The sequence below is a fragment of the Rhamphochromis longiceps genome, linkage group LG11 (assembly GCF_057381845.1).
Source record: "Rhamphochromis longiceps isolate RC_006_pf linkage group LG11, R_longiceps_female_GT1.1, whole genome shotgun sequence".
Lineage (NCBI taxonomy): Eukaryota > Metazoa > Chordata > Actinopteri > Cichliformes > Cichlidae > Rhamphochromis > Rhamphochromis longiceps.
In genome coordinates, this window is record NC_140567.1 from 12359957 (window position 1) to 12374974 (window position 15018).

Below are 15018 nucleotides of genomic sequence, written 5' to 3' on the forward strand. Positions count from 1 at the left end.
AAAAGAAATATTGCATGATTAGATTTATAGAACAGCAAGCAGAGAGCTAATCCTGAGATCTAGTTCTCAGGATTCAACAGAGTGCTGCATGTAAGCCAGAACACAGGCTAACAGTAATGCCAATGTGGTATTAGCCATTTCAACACCTATGACATACTGTATCTGGGCTTTGCTCTTTTCTCATTTCTCAACAAGTCAAGGAGACACAGATGCCCAAAACAAAATAACCATTGTCATAATCCCTGGGGCACCGTTACAAGGACCTTCAGCTGGACAGTGAAGAAGGAAATATGAAGAGTGTTAAAAGTAGGAAGAAATCATGTAGAAAGTAAAGAGTCATTTTTTAAAGTCATTGGCTCGCTCCAGGCAAAGAAAATGTGTGCCTAGACACTGAAATACTAAATAAATATAGACCATAGTTTCAGTGGGCCTTTTTTTCACAGGCAAATGTCTGCAAGGTTTTATGTGATGCAGAACCGTTTTATTGGTGCATGCCAATGTGAAGAAAAGAGACACAAGTGAGATCGGATCTTTAACTCACATAACTGCTTTACTGTTGAAGGACCTTTAACTTAACTTAGTAATTAGGTTACCAAAAATATTTGTGACCTCAGTGCAAAAATATGTATTTCCATTTACATCAACCGCAGCAACTTCAGAGGAAAAAAAATAAAAGGACAAAATTCAACCTCACAAGTAGGAAGGGATTAAGACGATGGAGCAGTTTTGTTTTGTTTTGTGTATTCAAGATAGGGTTCAGACAGCTTCCTGTGGATTTAAACAAGAGTTGACTGAGACAAATTTATTAACAGCAGAGATTGTATGTCATAGACAGTCACTGTCTCTGTTTGACTGCATCTGTTTGAAGAGTGTGGCTCCTTTGCCTTGAGGCAACTCAGAAGGTTCAGTCAGAGGGTCTTTCCATCATGATGGCATTTACAACGGTGTCTTCAGGTGTTTCTTCTTATGTTGAAATTGATAGAACTTTCAAGAAGGAGAACACCAACTAGAAATCTTCATTTATTAAAACATATGACATTAACACTGAACTCCAAAGTGGTATTTTTTAAAAAAAACTTGAAATTATGATACCTAACAAAAGTACTGGTTTAGTGTGTGGGTTTGAGAAGGAGCGAGAGCAGTGCGACAACTGTTATTAGTACAATAGCACCCTCTGCTGACTATATCTGCTAACTAATAATAATATAATGTCAAAATATGTGATATATGGTGCTTGACATTGGTGGGTAACATGCATTTTTTATGTTGCAACTTTGTATTTGTAAATGAAAATGGAGTGAGTGCAACGTTCTGTGTCAGTAAATGGGTTTGGGGTATTGATTAATATTTTAATATGACGCTAAATATTCTTTATATTAGATTTTTGAAGAATAGGCAACTATTTAGCTGAAGTACTGTTAGCAGAGTAACAGTGCTCTTGGACTTGGTAGGAAATGGGAAATGGAGTAAATCCCAGCTTCTCTGTGTTATAACTTGACAACCAGTCAACTCCTTGTTCTTTACTGTAAGTGTAGTTTAATGTGTTGCAACGATTTTGGGAAGCTATACAGGGACGAAAGAAAAAGCTGAGTTCCCTGACCGGGAATCGAACCCGGGCCGCGGCGGTGAGAGCGCCGAATCCTAACCACTAGACCACCAGGGAGTGATATCAACGTTGAGAACCTGAATGATGAAATAGCTTTACATCCCCCCTCAATTGTTATAAAGGTTTACTGTTATTTGTGTTTTGTAGGACTTTGAAGACAAAACAGTCTGACTACCTAACAAATTACAGTTCTTCCACCTTAATAACATTCAGAGTCAACACGTGGACATTACGCAGGAAAAAAAAAATCACGTGACCAATATTCCGTGACATTATTATCATGAAAACGGAATTCAATACGCAGGCTGTGAACTATATTTTAAGTAGCTCAGTAGTTACACGGATAATTCATGGAAAAATATACACATAATACACATACACGTAAATATTGAGTGTTAACTTCTTTTTCAAATTTAAACACACGAAGCCAATATGTAGAATTTGTCCAGCAGATGTCGCCACTTTATTGACAGTGGGTTTGACAGAGTGAAAATAGTTTTTTCGGGCTTCGCAAATCTTGGCAAACACTACAACAACAAAAAACATTTAAAACAGACTATATCATGTTATATAACTATATCATGTTAAAACTACAGGAAACGGTTACTCTGGCCTCGTTCGTTCCTGATACTTACACAAACAAATTTATTTTGACGAAAACGAGACTGAAATGCCTGAAGAAAAAACTTGAACAACAGGAGGCATCACGGTAAGGAAGCGGTAAAAATTATTTTAATTTCGTACGTACGCGTTACCGATATTCAATTCAATACGTAACTTATGAATATAATATGATTATGCTCTGAACTTAGTTAGAAATCTTATATTTCACGGCGACAGGCATTTTGCAAAGCTACCGCTAAAGGGGTCCTTCGCTTGGGTCCTTGGTCAACGTGGGACACGCGAAAATGTGAAGTTGTTTTGAATATAGAGGAGCCTTCGTGGAATTTGTGACACTAAGATATGAAAGTTTTCCGTTTTCAGAATAAAACGTAAAGGCTGCCTGGGTATCGGTGGGATTTTTCTTACTATGATGCCAGGGGAGAATCAGTCCAAAGCGTTGGCAATCGCCGCGGACGCGACGACTGGAAACTGTCAAAACTGCTCTGTTTTGCAGCAGGTCGGTGATGTTTTGGGGGGCTTTTTTGTTACCGAGAAATCAGTTACAGTGCTTTACATCATCTTTTCGATCCAGATCTTAAACATTATGGAGCGATTTAATGTGTTTTTATCTTGTGGAGTTAACGTGTTGATAAGTATTTACTAACTGTGATGTCCCCTGTTTGTTTTGTTGTCTTTCGTCAGAGTCTGGCTGAATATGTGTCTTCATTCCTGGCACTAAAACAGAAGATAGCGGTTTCAGAGTAAGTACCAACGGACGGTTATTGCCTTGGTAATATGTCTTACGTTGAGACGTGAACAGGTCGTAGTTGCGGTATTCAGCATACAAGCAAAACTCGTGTGTTTTGATTTGCTCTGAAACATGGCGGCTGTCATCAGCTACAAGCAAACTAGCTGAAATTACAATAATTTGTCCAAAGTTTCTCCCTATGTGCTTTCTAATGGAACTGATGTTCGTAAGTGACTATACATTTACTTGATTTTTTTAAAATAAGTTTTAAAGCCATTTCGCAAAGCATTGTTTGTTTGTGAATATAGGATGGAGAGAAGAGGAATGAAAGTCTGTACAAATAAAGTAGAATACATTTGTGTGAATGAGAGACATTGAGAGAAACTGCAAGGAGTAGACTAGGAAAAAGGATGAGTTTTAATGTTTGATGTCAATCATCCAAAGCAACAGATAATGAAGAAGAGAATGCAGGCAGGATTGAGTGGGTGGAGATGACAGAATGATCGCAGCTAGAATGAAAGGAGGTATTTGCAATATGGTAGTGAGATCTGCTATAAGGTATGACTGGCACTGCTGATGATGCAAAGACATGGAAAAGAGAGAGAGTGGATATATTAGACAAAGAATGTTGAAGATGAAGTTTCCAGGCAGGTGGAAAAGAGCAAGACCGCAACAAAGTTTGCTGGATGTAGTGATCGAGGACATGAAGTGGTTTGGTGTGACAGAGGAGGATGCTATGGAAGCAGGTGATCATCTGTGGCAACTGCTAAAGAGAGAAGCCAAAAAAAGATGAAGTCTCGGTTTAAGTAAAACTTTCTATGCCCGTGTTACTCAGATAATTAAGACGGTGATCCTCTCACTTAGACACCTTGATAAATGGTGTGACTGTATATAAAAACTTCTTATCTTTGAACTAAGCTTTCATGAACAATATCCATTCACTTTCAGGACATTGTTACTTTATGAAAATTTGTAGACTTAATAAAACATAAAATGTTTTTGGGGTTGTTTTTTGTTCTTTTGCTACATTCAATTGGTTTAACACATGGATCCATGTTCTCAACTTGTTATGTGCAGTGACACAATCAGGCTTCAGCAGCAGCTGGAAGAGCTTCAGATCCGACTGGTTACTCTGGAGAAAAAGACGGCTGATTATGAATCGGTGCAAGCAGAACTGGAAGAAAAGAAAGTAAGCGGTTACACTTTACAATCTTATGAAATGTCCTAACCTGTAATCATATGTCTGACTCTTAATACTGTTTTCACACCAATAGGGCTGCTCGATTATGGCAAAAATGATAATCACAATTATTTTCACTGAAATTGAGATCTCGATTATTTGACGATATTTATTTAACCCTTTAAGACCTACTATAGAACCAAGTCCGCCAGAGCTTATATTATTTTTTTACATGTTGTAGTGCCATTTGTGGGAGCATTTCAAGTTGCTATACAACTGTTATAGCCCATATTTTAATAATATGTATGTATTAAGTCCATAGTAACTACATTAATTGCAAAAAAAGTGCAATAAACTACAAAAAAAATTGAAAATCATTTTTGTTTTTTTTACATATATTTCTACTTGGAGAAATTTAAGAGGTTTATCCCTCAAAACTTTAAATACAAAAAAATTGCAAAAAATAGTTTACAACAACAGGAAATTTATTTTGAGTGTCTTCATAGTTTTATTTTGGAGATACACCAATTTTTATATACTGCAGGAAAAACAAAAAAACAATCCTATGATGCAAATTTGCAAAGAAAACAGCATGTGCATCAAAATAAACTATTTCCAGCAGTGCAATTAGAGTTCTAAGCATCCCAGAAACTATTCAGAAAAGTCAAACATGACTTATAAAAACACTTGTATAGGCTTTTAAGGCCTACAAGTAAAAAACTACATTTTCCGCGAAAATGACGTCACTTCCGGTTTCGGGCAGGAAATGGCGGACATGCGATAGTTCACGCTGACGTCTGTTTCACTGTGGGAAGTGGTATGAACAGGTAATCGGATCAGCAAAGCGTGTTTCTGGAATATTATGTTTTTGTTGCTGCAAGCGCTTTTTATGCAGTTTTTGCAAAGCTTTATGTGGAAGGAAACCGTGACCGAGGACAAGCTGATGGCATAAGATGTAAGTACAACTCCTCTGGTTTCATATGCAAAAAAAAATATTGCGCTAGCTTACGTGGTTCAGGTTCTACAGGGATTTAAAAATAGTTACACAAAACGGAACGTGCGGCTCTGACCGGCTTTAAAGGGTTAACAATAACAATGTATTGAATAATGACTTTAAAAAATAATATAAAATAGTGTGCAACACCACTGAAGTTTTTTTTTTTTACCTCTCTTTTCAACCAACGGCAGTCACTCTCCTCTCCAAATAACTTCTGCTCAGCTTTCTGAGCTTCCCTCGGGTCCTCTTAATCAGCGGTCTCCAACCTTTTTTGCGCCACAGACCGGTTTATGCCCGACAATATTTTCACGGACCGGCCTTTAAGGTGTCGCGGATAAATGCAACAAAATAAAACTAGTACCGGTACCGGAAAAAAGATTTATTCATAACACACGTGAAAAGACCCAGGAAAACCGAGTTAACAATCAAAACGATAACAAAATAACGCTGAAAACCGATAAAAACCCTGAAAACCATACATTTCACACCTGAGCCTCAACTCTCGCGGCCCGGTACCAAACGACTCACGGACCGGTACCGGTCCAAGGCCCGGGGGTTGGGGACCGCTGCTCTTAATTGTTGTGACGCGTGTTCGAAATCAGAGAGGTGCGCTGGATTTGCCACACGGAGCAGCGCGAGAGTAAAGCATGAGGGAGGGGCTAATAATCGGCTCAGTCATTTTTAATGATGGTTGAAAGCCCAGATCGTAATCGTGATTAAAATTCGATTAATTGAACAGCCCTACACACCAAATAATTCACACTCATAATATTTCATTAGTTTCTGGCCTTTGCTGATTATTCACAAATTATTTATTTTTTTACAGAGTGCTCTTAAGGTGTATGAACAACTATCTGAAGAGGTGGAAAAACTGAAGGTGGAAAAAAGCGAGACAATAGCAGAGTATGTACTGGATCCAGTCTTGGTCATAACAGTACAAATAATGTTTTTTGCTTTGGAATTGTTAGTTTTTATTAATCTTCTTTCATTTTGAAGGGATTTTTTTTCTTTGTTTATTTTTGTTTTGTTTTTTGGTAAAGCACTTTGTGACACTGGATTTGATAAGCGCTACAACAGTATTATCATTATTATTAATGTTGTTATCATTCTAAAATGCTAACTGGCATTTTCCATTTTCATCAGGAACAAAAAGCTTGAAGACCAGCTAAAAAATGTTAAAGGTACTTTGCATTTGCATGGTGTGATTTGTACCAGGGAAGACTTGTAATTGTAATTGATTGAATTTGTCCTAAATTGTCTTTCTTAGATTTGGCAGACAAACAAACACTTGAAAATGCACAGCTGAAAAGAGAAAAGGCTGTGGTGGAAAACAATTTGCTGATATCTCAGGTAAACTAAAGGAATGCTCTCCAAATGAATTGTTTGACCTTAGTTTAATATCATAATTTACAAAAATGCAGCTAGCATTCACAGTAGCTTTACATAAATCTGCTAAAACTCATAAAAAAATGTCACTTGTTTAGACATCCTTGCAGAAGTCTCAGGCACAAGCAGAGCAAGCTGAAAAACTCATGGATGAAAACGCCAAGATGACAAGCACGTAAGAATTTGCACGAGCTGTTGAAATATATGATTAGTCACAGTTTGAGGTTCATCTTCTTCTTCTTCTTCTTCTTTTTTTTTTCTTTTTTTTTTGAGCAAAGCTTTTAAAATGAATTGCACTGAAAAAAGGTTCCATGTTGTTTTCTCATCAACAGAAAGGACAGCCTTGAAAGTAAAATCAGAATTCTTGAAGGTATTTAAAATCAAATTTTACTAAATATTTTGTTGCTGTTAATAAGTTCTGAGTCTTTTATGTGTTTGTTTGCTATCTAAGCTGTGATTTCTTTGATATTTTTTTTTAGATTCAGTTTGCCAACAGAAGCATAAAATTTCCCAACTGACCAAAGAGAAGACCATACTAGAGAAAAGTATCAACGATCTACAGGTGCAGTAAAGCCCTTTACAAATGTTATGGAGTAAAATATTTTCTAGTATGATAGACCAGAGTACAGGTTCGACAGCTCTGAGTTTTCAATTTTCATGAACATATACAATACAATACGATACAATACAATTTTATTTATATAGCACATTTAAAAAACCACAGGTATGCCAAAGTGCTTCACAGAATGAGTTAAGAGCAATAATAAATACAAATATAAAGCACAAAATACAAATAAAATATACTAACAGACGGGTGACATAACTAACCAATAATACACCAGGCATAGTAGGCACCAGGAAAGTCCACACACAATGCTGAAGGTTAAAACATTATAAACATTAACAAAGTGATAAAGATAAGTTCCAGTACAGTAAAAATGTGGGCTCTAGGAGACGGGGAAAGCAAGGCTAAACAAATAAGTTTTTAATTGAGATTTAAAAGATTGAATTGAATCAGACGCCCGAATAGCTAAGGGGAGGTTATTCCAGAGGTAGGGTGCGACAGCGGCGAATGCGCTCTGGTCTTGGTCTTGGTCTCTGCGGTCACCTCTGGTCTTGAGCCGAGATCTAGGTCGCACCAGGAGCATATGTCAATGCCGACCATGATGGTTATCCACATAGCCAAAACTCTGGAGCAGAGACAGCTGCATTACTGCATTAGATTACGGCAATATGTCTCTGAAGGTTCTCTGTCATCCAGGTCATCCTGCTGCATTAGAGCCACACAGTGGATGGAGACTACATTTTATTCTGAGCTGATTATAAATCAGTGATATAATTGCTGTCTCCATCCTTGTATATGGAAGACTGGATGATTGTAAAAGCGCTCATATTAAGTACAGTGTTCTGTGCTTTGAAATGAATCAGGGTGTTAGTCAGCTGGTTCAGACGCAGCAGGAAAAGGAGAGTCAAAGAGAAATCAGAGTTTGCTATAGAAAACCTGCCAGCAGCAGGTTAAGTTCAGTCTGTTACCCTGGTAAGAGTTGAAGTTCACTGGCTTTCTGGATCAGAATACTCAAGTTTGCTAGCTAACCTGCTTTCTGGAATAGGATCCGACCATTATCTGTGTATAATTTCGTTTCTGTTTTGTAGGTGAGACTGATGAAACTGGAAAGGGAAAGGAACAAAGGTAAAAATCAACAATGAAAATTATTAACGATAATATTTTCAGCATTAAAGGAAACAATAATATTGTCTGTTTAATTTTTAACAGCATCCATTTCCTGACTTAAAATCTGTTTTTAAACAATATCTGAATTATCTCTCAAGAATACAGGAGCACAACAACTCAAGCAAGTGCGCCTGCAGAGCCTAAAATTGACAAAGGTATGCAGCTGTTTACAGATTTTGTGATTTCATTTGAAAAGCTGCGTGCATACACCAACCCCCAAAGCGGCCTGATTTTTACATTGTAATTGCAATTATGTTTTATCGTGTGTTGCAGAAAAGTTCTGGATGTTGCTAGAGAACTTGTGGGCATGTGTAGACCCAGAGCAGGAGTCGTCTGTAAACCAGTTGCACTTTCACGGTATTGTTTGTAACATAACAGCATATACGGTCTTTTCAGTTTGTTTTTCTTTTATTTAACAATTCTACACCTCTACATACACAATATCTTCTTTTATTCTTTTAATTTCAGAGTCCAGAGTTCCTCCTTCCTCTCCACAAGCCACACTGCACTCTCATTTGAGTAAAATGTCCCCGTTTGGTTCTCCGAAGATCAGTGAACCCCACAGTTTCCACATTCCAGCGAAAGCAACTTGTACGCCATTAAACCAGTCTCCTCGCGCACAGGATGCCATCAAGCACAAAGCATCTCTTCAGTGCTCTGGTGAAAGAAAGCAGGCAGGCACTCCAAAAACGAGCAAGCGATCACCTAAGGCACGCAAAACTGCTGAGTCATCTACGGAGATGGACACATTATCTGTTGAAGAGATTATCAGATTGTTTAAGCCCATGCCTCCCAGTATTTCACCACTTCCAGATTTGGTGAGAATTTGGTTAGATCTAATATGAACGGCTTTTGTTGTTGCTTGTTGATCAAAGTGCTGATTTTCCTGTTTATGGCTTTACACAGTGTTCTGTTTACTGCAGTAGTTTAAAGGAAAGTCTTTAATATAATGTGAAAGTTTGTTTTTGAGAAACGTGTGTATGGTCAGACACTAGTTGAAGTCCTTCTTGGTATCTTAAAAGGTTTCAAAGCTGTAGTGGCTGCACATACCTTTTAATTAGAATTGTCATCAGCTGATAAAACCTGTAAGATTAACTATTTAAAATCAAATACCTTAGAAAGATTACTCTTTGATAAACCTTGTTATTCTTAGGTCATGATAAATATAATATCTTTTAAATTACATTCTTGCTTTCTTGTTTCCTTCAGAACACTGAGGTGGAATCCATGAAAATGGAGGTTCGAGAAAATGAAAGTCATTCTAAACCCTGTGAGGACCGGCCTGCTCTTAAACAAGAGCAGACCTTACACATTGCAACCTCACCATCAAGTCAAAGGAATCCAAAATCAGCTGCACTTCAAATGGAGGAGAATGCAGACTTGTCGGTAGTCGCAGACGAGCGAGAGGGGGAAATTTCCAATGAAAAGGACTTTGAACCAACCAAGTTTGGTGACATTCCTAAAGTTATTGACAAAATCGCTACAGATGTGAGAGGAATACGTCCTCAAAACGACATGCTGATTGAACAGGAGCCATCATCTGCACAGTTATCACCACCATCATCGTCGTTTTCCACATCAAGTTTTACAGGATTGATTGAGGCTGTGCCATTACCTACTGAAAGTACACTTCTATCCTGTAATCCTGGCATCAGTAGAATCTCTAAAAATGAAAATGCCTTAGAAGATGCAAATAGTGATCTCTCAGAGACTGTAACAAGCATGGATGTTGACATGAGCCCTAGTGACATTACTGATAACAAAACAGTTGCTCCTGATGGTGGAGAGTCAGCCCTAATAAGTGACTCTATGGAAGGCATCGTGGCTGCAGCTACACAAAATAGTTCAGACATTGAAAAAAATACTCTGGATTCTTTTAAACTTCAGGACAGTACACGGTCTGGCTGCAAGGACTCTGATATACCTGAACATACTCAAAGTTCATCAGGCAGCAGTGACAGCATCACTGCTGTCTCTAATGAACATCTTGAAGAGAAATTGGAAGTTGATGAAAGCATCAAACTTCTTGGGAAGGAGGATGGGAATGCACAGAGGACTGCAGAAGATGATGTGGCAGCTTTGCCTGCATCATCAACCTGTAATAATATACCTCCACCCCCTACATCTGCGTTGTTAAAGAAGGAAAACGACCAGTCCGGTGCTGATCAGGAATCTGGCCACGCAAATCTTGAACCTTTTAGAAAAAAGGATGCTGACATAGAAATAGTTACCAGCTTCCAAGAAACAAATACTATAAACTGTGAATCTTTGAAAGAAAGTGCACATTCTCTTTGCAAGCGAGTGAGTCCTTCCTGCCTTTTAGCCTCTATAAAGCTGCAGGCTTTGGATAGTCATCCTGGAAAATTGAACGTTGATGTTAACATAGACCATGTCTCAACAAACAAACCAATTCCTTTTCCATATTTAGAGAAAGAATGTGACATTGAAAAAGCTACTGTTGAAGATCTTCCTCAGCACAAAGTACACACCAGTAGTAGTACGTCATTGGAGACGATGCCTGATTCCCCAGAGACAAATACTGTAAACTGTAAAGCTTCAAAAGAAGATAGACATTCTCTTTGCAGGCAGTTGAGTCCCTCATGTCTTTTGCCCACTGTAAAGCTGGCATCTTTGGACACTCAGCCAAACCCAGGAATATTGGATGCTGATGTTCAGACAGAAATTATTTCAACAAACATACAATCGCCTTCTTTCAGTTTAGAGGAACAAGGTGTCACCAAAAGTGCTACTAATGAAGACCAGGCTCAGGATGAAATGAATGGAGGTGATACTACTCCATTAATTCAGAATCCTGCCACAGAAGGAAAAGATAAATCTTTGGACTTGCAAACGGTAGAGCCTGAAAATCTAATAAGAGAGGAAAAAACTACCTCAGGAGAAAGTTCAGCTGAAGCTCAGGCTCCAGAGTGCATAAGCAATGTTCGCGGCGAAATGGGTCCTCCACTTCCTCGTCTCCTTACCCCTTTGAAGACTCCTCCGAAGGCGAACAGATCTATCAACCCAAGGCAGGCTATTGGGAAACTATTATTTCCTTCACCCATGGATGGAATTGAATCTCCTACTTCACCTACTCAGACTAACAGAACACCGAACCGTCATCAGCTGAGTTCTTTATCCACAAACAGCCCACTCCCTCTAAATGGAGTCCCCTCATCACCACTTCAGTTCGGCTCTGCCACGCCTAAACATGCTGTGCCAGTCCCTGGTCGCCTGCCTTTGACAGCAGTGAGTTCTTCTCCTTCATCATCCTCAACGACGCCATCTCAGGAGAATTCCATGAGATTTCTCGACACCATGTATCCAGAGCTCTCTGCCCGGGCTCGTACTCTGAGCATTCTTAGAGGCAATGTCAATCTCAACATTTGCTCATCCGAGGGCAGAACATTACCGACAACCGACAGTCAGAAGTCTAGCTTTAAAACTATAAACTCCACTTCAACGGCCTTCACAAAGACTGAAGTGAGGGGAGAAAAAAGGCCTGCCATCGGTATGCTGCAGCCTAAAAGCAGTAAATGTCTCAGGCTTGATCAGGCTGCTGGTGTGACTCGCAATCAGGTGCTTGCCTCCTCTTCAAAAAGTGGAGACGACACCTCATCAGCCCAGAATCCGACACTAGAACAGCCGAAAACTGAGACAACCTCTTCACCCCTGAAATCTGTAGAACATCCACAGAAAAATCTTATAGTTAACTCTTTAAGGAAAATTGAAGACCAGTGCTTTGATCTGCTGCCTGTGATCCGGAGCCATCTGCATGTTGGTAACCTTCCCAAAAAGCCTGTCTTAAGAGATGAGGAGAAGGAGGTCATCGCTGAAGTTTGCCAGAGCAACTCAGTTAGTAGACTGTTTATTGTTCTTACATTTTTTTATCTTTTAATTTCTGGTTGGAGGATCTACTGGGCTGAAAATAAAACAATCGCACTCTACTGCTACAATGCTTTTTAATAACCCTTTTGTCAGTAAATGTATTACCTCCTTCCTGTTTGTAAATTTTGCCACATACGAGTATGAAGGTAGTTTCATGTCAGCAAAATTAAGCAATTAGTTCACATCTGCCTCTCATCAAAATGTCTGACTAGTAAGAAGGTTCTTTGTGTGTAATTTGACATTTTTCTGTCTCTCTTGGTTTACACTTTAGGCAGATGACATGATTGTGGCCATCCTGAACAAACTGAAAGCTGGGAAAATGGACCTGAGTCGAAACTATGTGCAGGCCCTCTGCAGAGTCTACACTGGGCTCTGTAGGCAGAGGAGAGATGTGGAAAAGGCTCGTGTCCTGGCCTACAGCCTCCTAATAGAAGGTGAGCATTTTATGTTGTTCCATATTTATAAAAGCTTTACACAGCTTTTCTACACTAACATGGTTTTATTTAAAAATAATTCTAATGACAGTTTAAGAGAACTTGTATACGTGATAGCTAATTTGATTTTTGGTGTTGTTTAACTGGAAAACATAGTGACGGCATGGAAAGCTAAAGTTAAAGAACTACCTCTACTCGTTGTGATGTATTACTTAAGCTTATTTGTAGTCAATATTGCTATTATTTTCTTTATTTCATCCTTTTTGCAGATTTTCCAGATTCTGCGAAGCTGATTTTATTTATGGTGACAACATGGCCCAACCTTCTCACACACACCAGTTCTCTGTCCCAGGCCATTCATGCCGTCACCAAACTAAGAGCATCAGAAGAGCTTCTCAGCTGCCTTTTAGCATTTCTTGGCTGGAGCAAGGTATTTTTTGATTACGAGTATGCATTCTTTAAATCAAGTAGTGTGTGCCCTCTTAAACTTATTCTTCCCATATCACTACAGACTCCTCCCTGTGACATTGACGAGCTGATCTCCAGAACACTTTCTGAGATCAGATCGGGATCAAATTTGTCCTTCACAAAACACAGTCGGTACGGGGAGGACCTTGGAGCCGAGGCTTGGGAACACGTCTATGCACTGCACCTGCTTTGTACAAACAAGAAGTGGAAGTGGACCTATGATAATTTACTAGGGTATGTTATTTTGTTTTTCTGTCTTGTAGTAATAATAATAATGTGAGGGTTTTGTTTTTTGTTTTTTATGTGACTTGCAAATAAGATGTAAAAAGCCATGTCCAACATGGCTCCTGAAGGCACATAGCTTCTGCTTAACTTGTTCATTTTCTTTGACAGCAAGGAGTTGTGGCCACTGATGAACAGTTGGGTAACACAGCCAAGACAGCAACAACAGCCCATCTCTGATGTGGCTGTTGCTACTGTGCTCAGACTCATAGGTCAGATGTTTCCTAAATTTATTTGGTTATCAAGCTTTAAGCTGGAGGGATTTGTTGGAAATTACATTAAATGAATTAAATTGTTTTTGTAATAGGATGCCTTGGTCAGCTGGGGCTGAAGGAGAAGTGTAATTCTACTGTGGTCACTATTGCCAATGTCATCAATACATTTGGTAGGCACGGACCAACTGAAGGTAGGACATAACTGCATACTGAAGGGAATACAATGTTTTTGTTAACATGGTATCTCTTTAATTTGTGTAGTGTTGATTTAAGCAAGATTTATATTTCTCTGTCTCAGACATGTTAAAGCACATTTGCCTATCTGTATTTTCTGTGCCATTAAGCACATGCTGATTTGCCGCTAAAAAGAAGGGTTTCATGTAACAGTTCTAATTATATTATGTCACATGTGTGCAGGTGTGCCATGGGAGGTGCAATTAGCAGCCATCTACTGCATCTATGACCTGTCTCCATGCAACCCCAAACAAGCCCTGGAAGCTCTTGCAGAATGGAGAGGAGAAACATCTCAAAGTGTCCCTCCTGCTGTCACTAGCTGCATTAACCAGCTAGCCTCTATTTGCAGACAAGCCAACAGCTAAAGTGCACAAATCCACAGACATGACAGTCTGTCCCCTTTTTTTTGGAAACAGACGCATAAATTGGCGCTGATTTAAACTTACTGGGTGACTCACAAGCAGTTATAAATTGGTGGTTCTAAAATTTTAAAACGTCCAGCAGACTGCTTTTTTGTTTTAATTTTTTTATGTGCACTTCTACTCTAAAATTATATAAAAATGTTTATATTTCTGAATTTTGTAGCAGTTTTTGTTTTTTAAATTGAAACTTTGCCTGTAGCAAATGTACTGGTATAACTTCTGTTATACTCAGATTAATGCTGTAAAGTACTGTACAGTGTGTATATGTGTGGTGTTGCTGTGTATGTTTTTCTGCTGAAGTTTACAGTTGTAGCATCAGTGTCTGTATTCATGAAAAATAGGATTGCCAAAGTAAATATGTTGTACAGTTAAATGCTTGAGAGATTATTTAATTGTTTTTTTTTGGGGGGGGGGGGGGGGCGGTTTTCAAATTAAAATGTCCGAATTTGGATCCAAGTTGTGTTCATTTGCTGCAGTCTCTGTTAACCTAGGTCTTCTCAGTGATGTGTACATACTTCAAAACTATTGGGAATGCTGCATACTATCGGATCAGCTTGTTATTTTTATAAAAAATTATCTTGAAACTAAAAAAGTAAAACGTTCACAGTTTGATGAACAGTGAGGTTTATTTTGCAAACGTCAGGACTCATTAAAATAGAGTAATACCCGAGGACTACTAAACCACTACAACAATCATGTTTTATCTTACCCGGTGTTCAGATTTATCAAATGTGGAAATTTTGTAAGAGCTGCCATTTCCGGGGCTGCCTATCAAAATAAAATCTACAATCGCTCGATAGCTACATTCATCATAACGTTCAAGTTC

The 15018-nt window shown here is 38.7% G+C and overlaps 1 protein-coding gene and 1 non-coding gene across 2 annotated transcripts; one reads left to right on the plus strand and one right to left on the minus strand.

Moving 5' to 3' along the window:
- Positions 1 to 1591: 1591 nt before the first annotated feature.
- On the minus strand, positions 1592 to 1663 carry trnae-cuc (transfer RNA glutamic acid (anticodon CUC)). Its single transcript has one exon. It is a non-coding gene; the product is annotated as a tRNA-Glu (tRNA).
- An 831-nt stretch (positions 1664 to 2494) lies between these two features.
- Positions 2495 to 14264, plus strand: ice1 (KIAA0947-like (H. sapiens)). The gene is made up of 20 exons (XM_085422329.1): positions 2495 to 2726; positions 2912 to 2970; positions 4035 to 4146; positions 5961 to 6037; positions 6278 to 6315; positions 6402 to 6484; positions 6619 to 6695; positions 6853 to 6890; positions 7000 to 7082; positions 8174 to 8210; positions 8351 to 8407; positions 8526 to 8609; positions 8721 to 9070; positions 9462 to 12104; positions 12409 to 12571; positions 12841 to 13001; positions 13083 to 13273; positions 13433 to 13533; positions 13629 to 13727; positions 13954 to 14264. Exons 1-20 carry the CDS (start codon positions 2637 to 2639, stop codon positions 14133 to 14135), a joined length of 4725 nt encoding a protein of 1574 aa, XP_085278455.1. The 5' UTR covers positions 2495 to 2636; the 3' UTR covers positions 14136 to 14264.
- Positions 14265 to 15018: the final 754 nt, after the last annotated feature.

What these genes read in the sequence shown, in the direction of transcription:
- ice1 (XM_085422329.1), top strand. Translation starts at nt 2,637, where the DNA reads ATGATGCCAGGGGAGAATCAGTCCAAAGCGTTGGCAATCGCCGCGGAC. An exon ending in TAAAATCAGAATTCTTGAAG is followed by an intron (nt 6,891 to 6,999) that starts GTATTTAAAATC and finishes ATTTTTTTTTAG; the next exon opens with ATTCAGTTTGCCAACAGAAG. An exon ending in TAGGCACGGACCAACTGAAG is followed by an intron (nt 13,728 to 13,953) that starts GTAGGACATAAC and finishes ACATGTGTGCAG; the next exon opens with GTGTGCCATGGGAGGTGCAA.